General features: G+C 42.5%; 1 protein-coding gene across 1 annotated transcript; it reads left to right on the forward strand.

Moving 5' to 3' along the window:
* The first annotated feature begins 295 nt into the window (after positions 1-295).
* On the forward strand, positions 296-6,266 carry LOC308101942 (BPTF-associated chromatin complex component 1-like). Its single transcript, XM_080451493.1, has 5 exons — positions 296-543; positions 984-1,078; positions 1,184-1,416; positions 3,612-3,719; positions 5,446-6,266. The coding sequence occupies exons 1-5, from the start codon at positions 523-525 to the stop codon at positions 5,508-5,510; spliced, it is 522 nt and encodes a 173-aa protein (XP_080307619.1). The 5' UTR covers positions 296-522; the 3' UTR covers positions 5,511-6,266.
* Positions 6,267-8,563: the final 2,297 nt, after the last annotated feature.

Here is an 8,563-nt window from a genome sequence, read left to right on the forward strand (position 1 = left end):
AATGAGCCAATCACAGCATGAGAGCAGCTTCAATCTATGGGATCTTGAGAACAGATTGGCCCGCCCATGACGCACCTCCCTGCCTGTTCACATTTGGACCAATCAGCTTGCAGGCGTTTGAGCGCCAGAGCAGCTGCTACACTGATATCTGTGACCTATCGAACGAAGTTACTTTTTCCACCACTGAACAAATCACAGAAATGCATGGAGGAGACTAGGTCCCTGCGGTCACAGGATTCGACAGGTCACACATGTGGTCGCGACGTGGTTGTGTTGCGTTTAGAACGACCAACGGTAACACATTGTAACGTTAATACAGAGCTTCACTCTGACTACATGTACCACTACCGGCACGTGCACGCACAAGGCCGTGCACGCGTTGTTAGTGCGCAAAGCAGCTGTGCGCGCGTGTGTCAACCCTTTTAGTTTAGCAGGTTATCTTAGCAGGTTAGCTTTAGCATGTTAGCTTAGCATGTGTCTTTAGTTGTCTTTTGTGTCCAGTGAGTTGTGAGAGCAGAGACAATGACGTCAGCATCAACTAAAGTAAGTCTGACCTGCATGACGTCATTCATTCATTTACTGATTTCATTAGGTTCAAACTGGTGGAAAGTATCTAAGTACTTTTACTTAAGTACTGTACTGTGTAATTAGTTTTTTTAGGTATGTTGACTTTACCTTTGTATTTCCATGTTGTTACTCTTGCAAAGTTGTTGTACTCAAGTCTCAACGTGTGTGTGTGTGTGTGTGTGTGTGTGTGTGTGTGTGTGTAGGGTTGACTGTATGTGTCATATCATATGTATACAGTCCATATATATATCAACAGCATAGTGTGTGTGTTTGATTTGTCAGGTTGGTGACTGTGTGTGTGTGTGTGTGTGCGCGCGTGTGCGCGCATGTTTGTTTTTATTGTGTTGTGTGCATTTAGGTAATATGTATACATTAGTTTTCATTGTGTTTCTGTGTGTTTGTTTAAATTTTTTCAGGTAGGTGAAATCTTCTCTGCGGCGGGCGCTGCCTTCACCAAACTAGGAGAACTCACCATGCAGTTACACCCTGTTGCTGACTGCACTCCTACAAGGTAACACACACACACACACACACACTAACACTAGCATCACCCTCTCATCTTCAATAGACTCACTCTCTGTCTGTCTGTCTGTCTGTCTGTCTGTCTCTCTCTCAGTACTCAGAATAAGACAGTAAAAAGGAAGCTGAGTGATGACAGCGGTATGGTGACGGTCGTCTCGTCGGAAAAGAAGTCGGCCAAGAAGGCCGCTGCCGCCGTTCCCGCCGTCGTCCCGGCCGCCCCGCCCGTCGTTTTCCAGCCGAGTTTGCCGACAGGCGAGGTGGTCATAGCGAGGGGGCCCCTCCAGGGAGTTCCCGCCCAGCTTCGTGTGAAGAAACAGAAGACTGCAGGTGAGCACAGGAAGAGTAGCGGAGCGGAGGAGGGATGCCAGCAGAGTTTGGCTCACTCACATCACTCCCCAATTAATCTCTCAAGAACAGATTCAGAGCTGCGCTACTGAATCTGTCGGTAGCCCCGTTCAGAACGTGTGCGCGTTAGCCTACAAGTGGCCGTGCCTTCAGATCAGGAAGCAGGCCGCGCTTTACCCAATCAAATGTAGTGGGCGGGATTTACATCTGTGCGCTCGCTTCCCACTGAAAACAAACCCAAACTCATTTAGCACATTGGGTGCCAGCATTTTATAATAACAGAGTTTGGCCGTTGAGCTGCGCAGTGCTGTTTAAACTGTAGACTCCACGACGTGCATTCCATGTGAATAAAAGCATGCCTCCATTTTGCCCGATGGTCCTGGCTAACGCCTGGAACGATAACATCTCTCACGTGAGTAACAATGGCGGAGCGATCGTGCATACAAAATGAGTCGTTTTCCCCTGCGTAAGAAGTTTCGGAGTTATAGGGGTTTTAGAGAAGGAGATAGAACGGAAGCGGATGGGAGCCATGTTTTTTGACACGGTGATCCATCTGTCCTATCCTTCTCAGAATCACCACGGGTGATTCCAGAGCTGCTCCAGCCCCTCCCGTGTGGAAAAAAACGAAAAAAACTAAAAGACTGAAAACACGGTTCAGACCGTGTTCGGCACCAAAGCGCTAGTCTGGGAGGCATTGCGTCGGAGCTTGGACAGCAGGGGCGCGGCCACTACGTTGTGATTCAAATCAACAGCCAATGAAGAAAAGGGGCGGGATCCACATGCAGTGGGTGTTGCATCTAAATAGGATCGACGGGAAGCAATTTCCCCTTGAGAAATTGCGGCCGCCATTGTTGTGCACTGCTGTTTGCCTCTCGTCGGACTGTTTAGACGAGTTGCACAGCTCTCAGACCGGTAAGAGGCGTGTCCGCTCAGATTCTGAGCGTAAGCTACATCCCGCCCACAAATACCAGGGCTCTGGCCCAGAAGTTCCTCGCCAGAGCTGGCGAAAACTTCTGGGAACTCAGATTACCAAAGCGCTGCTCTGTGAAAACACGGTTCAGACCGTGTTTGACACCCGATGTGTTAACAATGGCGTCCTCGGAGCCGACAAAAAACACGGAAAGTTAGTAACATTTTAACTTGTTATTTCATCGTAGAAACAAGTGGGCTTATAACCAAAACGATCCATGTTCTTTGGGAGAAATGGTGTTAGTGTTCCGAGGAGAAATATTGTTAGTGGGAATGAAAACATAGGCGCACCACCGGAAGTGGAGGGCTGAGGGCAGACCAAAACGCTGGTTACCATTTTACCATTTATAGTACAGTTTGTTGATTAATTTTGATGCTGTAATGGTCTTCTTTCTTTTCTTTTTACTTTTTTTTGTATTAAAAAGGTCTTAAAAGTCCTTAAATTGTCACTTCACTGCAGTGGCGTTCCCAGGAATTACATTACTCGGGGGAAAATCTCGGGGGAAACAAGTTTACAACAACACTACACTGACTACAAAACTGAAAAACTTTAATAAAAACAATATGCAAGTATCAATCAATCAATCAATCAATTCTTCAGCCAGCGGTGGTCTCTTCATGTTGTAGTTTAGTAATGAATGGCTCAAGCTGCTCTCAGAGCCCTTTTTATGCCAGGTGAGTACAGGTGATGGCCCAGACCCCCACCCCAGGCTGGCACTCCTGGTACCCCATGAAGACAAAGGCATACGTTTGCATCACTATAGGCGAGGGTCGCTCTGCTGAATGGATACGGTGGTGATTAGCTGCCTGCCCGCGACGAGGAGGCGGGCTATGGTCCGACGGCCACTATTCTGTTTTTTCACTGCCTGTTTTTCAGTCAGTCTTTTACTTTATTTTCTAGGGGAGTAGAGGGGAGTAGAGGCCTGCCCTGCCTCTACGGTGGGTACGCCACTGCTTCACTGTTATCTGGTGACCCCCCAAAATCTTCTAAACCAGTGGTTCTCAACCCACAGGTTGATAACCACTGGTTTAGAAGACCGTTTGGGACCCCCCCCCAAGCAGTAGTTCATATTGAATATTTGATAGTTTTTTTGATCAATTGTTCAATCCTACTCTTGTGGTGTGTGCGTTTGCGTGTGTGTGTGTGCGTGTGCGCGTGCGTGTGTGTGTGTGTGTGTGTGTGCGCGTGTGTTTGTGTGTGTGTGTAGATGTGACGTTGAGTGCTCTGAACGACTCAGATGTCAACAGTGATGTGGTGGACATGGAGGGACTGGGAGAAACTAACAACTCCAACAAACTCAACAGCTTTGATCAAGGTAAACATGAACCCATACACATTCATTATTATTATCATTATTAAAATAATTATTATTTATTCTAACTGTATTTAAAGCACCCAAATGACCACCTATAAATAATCACACTAATAATGCATTATAACAATGATTATAATACATGATACAATTATTAAAATGTATTACAACTATGATAATTAAGATACACTATAATAAAATGCTCTGAGTGAATTCTATAGTGTTATGAGCAGAGTGTAATCCATTAAGTATGTTTTAACACATGGGATGCATAGCAATTGTTACCAGTGAGGTAAAGATTTCATAATGTATTTGTTTGTTTGTTTTGTGTCTTATAATCCTGTAAGGGATTGGTCATAATCACATGAGCCCTAGCATCCATATTCTGGGCATGTTATATAACAGGTGAAAATTCTGCCAAAATAGGCGATCTAAAGAGCTTGTAGATCGGTTATTTTTGGCAAAGAGATTTGGTTTAGAGGGGGGAAAAGGAGGGGGACCAAGTACAGACCCTTGGGTGACCCTGGTCAACAAAGTATTGAGTTTAAGTGGTTTTAAGACAAGACACGGAAGTAAACATTGAGCTGAATATTGATAGAAAGTATTTATACACCTCTATTCATTATTACATCAGGGCTGCAACATGCTATTATTATTATTTGTTATAGAGTTCTATAAGGATAGATCTTTCACCACAGCCAACATAGCTTTGGGTAAAAAGAATATCGAATTGCTCTAACTTTATTGCTAAGTCAAAGTCAGGCAATATAAACCTCATCATTTAAAAAGTCATCACTTTTTATGTCCAGTAGGGGGCGTTGTTTTCCATATCATGACCTTACAGGTGTGTTTGTAATGTCCATATCATGAGCTAATGCTGTGTCCACACTAGACAGCATTTTCAGTGACTGGATGTTTTTTTCTCCAGAAATGCACTTATGATGCGGATTGCTTTTTATCAGCTGTCCAATCATAACTGTACATAAATGCAGACCTTCTCCACGTCCGGGCTGATGGTCTCCTTATGCCCCGCTATCGGCCACCGAGGCACCCACACACACCACTTAATATTAAACATATTATTACAAACAAACGGCCAACTTGTTTGGCTATGTGTGTAGAATCTGGGATTTCCACAAGAGTGTTGTGCACACACAGTGATATCTGACACGGTTAATGGCGAAAAGAAAGGACTTCCATTTGTAACTGTGGTAGTTTACAAAAAGGGTCCATTTGGTTGCATTTGTACACTCCCAGAGTGAGATTAACACTGGAGGGGTCCATATTTTCTATGCCAGCCGGGGAGGAGAAAAATACAGGCTCGTTGTGTGCGTCTGTGACTGCTTGACCGTAAGCGATCTGTATACAGTATTTTAGCCATGGAATGGAACATGTAGTTGCTCAATCTTCCTTTTTTCACTTGCTACTGCTAAATTAAACCTTCCTCATCAATATTCGGTAAATTCCATATATTGAAGTTGATCCCTCAGCAGAAAAAGGCTCTCAGGACAGCACTTTCTCCTGATAAAAGATGGCCAATGTGAACATAACCTTACTTTATTTTCCTGTGATAACAATGTTCATATCATGACCTTACATTGTGTTAATGCCCTTACAGGGCTGTTTGTCTTTTGCTTTTGTATAATTAATTAACCGTTACTGCTTACTTAAAAATCGTCCCTTGTGTTTGTGCATATCATTAATTCATCATTAATAATTTGTGTTTCAGACAGCCTGAACTTGGACTTGGACCCAATCCATCCTGATTGGTTAAGAACTCGCCTCCAACCATGAACTACGTCACCTTGATTTATACTCCCATTCTGATAGGTTAAGAACTCAACTCCAATCATGAACTATGTCAGCTTCACCTGACCTAATTGGTTAAGAACTCGCCTCCAATCATGAACTATGTCAGCTTCACCTGACCTGGTCTTCTCTGCAGCCGAATACTGTGCCCCAGCCTGGAGTAGAAGCCCACTCGTCCAAGACAACAATGATCATAACTGGCTGCCTGAAGCCCACTCCCGTGCCCTACCTGCCAGTCCTAGCAGGAATTGCCCCAGCCGTCCTTCGATGAGAGACGGCTTACCTCGTCCTGGCAAGGAAAGCCCAGAAACATGACTGACTGACACATCCTGCGTGAAACGACAACTAAAGCAGCGCCAGCGCCCCCAAGCAGACTCAAGTCCTGCCATCCCCACAATAAGGCGGCACATGCGATGCGTAGTTCTATCCCTGAGGACCTGTCTACAAACACATGGCTGGTGGTGACAAATAATTCTGGTATCAAGTATCCTACATCATAGCGTAACTACATGTCTGACATTTGTAACAAACCAAACCACTTGAAAATCGTTTGAGACTACAGCAAGTTATGGTGGTTTTAAGGGTGGAGAGACTTACTGCTTTAGCAGACATACATGCATTATGAGTTATGATGATTTTAATAGTGGAGAGTGGAGACTGACCTCCTGCTTCAGCAGACATACATGCATTATGAGTTATGATGATTTTAATAGTGGAGAGTGGAGACTGACCTGCTTTAGCAGACATACATGCATTATGAGTTATGATTATTTCAACCCATTAAGACCGGGAACGCATCTATGTCATTTTTAGGTTACTTTGGCTATTCAAAAATAGCAGATATACAAGCTCATAGAGCAGCACTTGGTTGCACTTGATTTTTCCCCCCAGAAATCTGCTATTTTTGGGAAAAATCGTGAACATTTTTTAAAGCAAACTTTTTTTTTAACTCTTTGCTTCTGGGGATTCTACAAATGTATTCTAAATCCTATCAGTTTTTTCAAACTTGTTCATGTCAAGGACCTCCCAAAATGATATGTATTTGGCCGGGTAACCCCATCTCAAAATAATTTGTTCCAGGGAGCCCCAGCAGAAGCAAAGATTTACAAATATTCGCTTTAAAAAATACATACATTCAAAGATTTGCACAAATTTCCCACGATTTTTCAAAAAATAGCAGATCTACAAGCTCATAGCGTGGCACTTGGTGCCACGCTATGAGCTTGTAGATCTGCTATTTTTTAATAGCCAAAGTATAAAATAATGGATTAAGTGGTTACACAGATGCGTTCTCGGTTTTAATGGGTTAATAGCGGAGAGACCTGCTTTAATCGACAGACATGCGTTATGAGTTATGATGATTTGAATAGTGGAGAGACCTCCTGCTTTAACAGACATACATGGAGCATGGCTTGACCCGGCTGTTATGGCGGCCGCAATGACACATAGAATCCACGTTTCTATATCTATGGGAATGACTTCCATGTGACTGTTTCAGTAGATTATTTATATAGGTTTTAGAGTTTCATTCAACACATCTGTGTTTCCTGGACACTTTTTACCTTCATTTTGTGGACTTGAAAGAAAACTCCATCTTACTCCATCCTCTTCTCTGAGAGATGTGTTGTATCCTAATGCTCCTAAACCCTACTCGCCACCATTCATTTAGATATGAAATGTAATGGATTACTATGGAATTACAACAGTCAAGAAGATACTGTTTAGATATTTATGTGTGATAGAAATAGGTGCTGTTCATGTAAAAAGGCAATTACAACCGTAAACACTCAGGATTCTAACCACCTATGTACCGCTCATCCCAAAAGGAAATCCTTGCCTGGTCAGGGGGAGATATTGGGCTTATGAGCTTCAGGCAGCACTACTTGTCAAGCAGTAGGTGTCCTACCTGACGCCGGGGTCTAAATGTCTCAATAGAAGAGCATACACATTGATTAAAGTTCCCTTTTTTATTCATTAAAATAAGTCCCAGATTGCAGTGTTAAGAGAAGTATGGATTTAATGTGAATGCAGTCGCAAAATGATAGATTTAGTCTTGTTATGTAAAAGAGCAGGTGGATCCTTATGCTAATTTATACGTTTTCATATGGTACAGTAGCATCCAGAAAATAGCTGATCTACAAGCGCAAAGCATGTAGATCAGCTATTTTCTGCATTGTAAGAGGAAGTATAAATCTGTACGTACGTATGTATGTAAAACACTGCTCGCTTCACTTCCTGTTTTGTTTTACATGGAGGATGCATCTGTTTTGTGTAAAGAGGAAATTGTTTGATAAAACGAATGTGTTTTGTAATTTGCTCCTTGTTTTATTTGTTTTGTTTTAATTATATCAATATTATTTAGAAATGTGTTGATATTGTTTAAAGTGTTGAGTCATATAGTATCAGTCAACACTGAACCAAGTAGTTGTTACGATACCGATACCAGTATCAGAAAAGCTGCCGATACTTCCTAAAATGTTGGTATCGGTATCGGCGAGTATGGCAGTCTATGCCATTCCGATACCACGTAATTTATCACATGATATTTCATTTACAGTAATATTCTGAATGTTTCAGTTGATGTTGCACGACTGATATATACTCACTGTACTAACTGTACTATTTACATTATTAGTTTACAAACTTGTTGCTGCACAATTATTAATGGGATTTTTATTGGTTCCCAAACTATTTAATTTAATTAAAGAACCACCATACTGTAACTCTGAGAGTGTACAAATCAAACCCTTAAGGGTCCATTTGGTTCAATTTTACACTCAGAGTTATTTGGAACCCCCTCAAGGGACACTTGAGGGTCCCTGGACCCCACTTTGAGAACCACTATCCTAGATTATTCTAAAATTACACACTGGACTGGTATCGGTACATCTCTAATTACTTAGGTAGCCCTCTAGTTTGAAAACAGTGAATTGTCATTTTATTATTTCATCGCTGTTGGGCAGAAACCTCATAGAATTGTCACGCAAAAGCAGCAAACATGGCAGATCTACAAGCTCCCAATGCACTGCATTGTGACA

The sequence above is a fragment of the Gymnoscopelus braueri genome (assembly GCF_963280865.1).
Source record: "Gymnoscopelus braueri genome assembly, chromosome: 15".
Taxonomy (NCBI): domain Eukaryota; kingdom Metazoa; phylum Chordata; class Actinopteri; order Myctophiformes; family Myctophidae; genus Gymnoscopelus; species Gymnoscopelus braueri.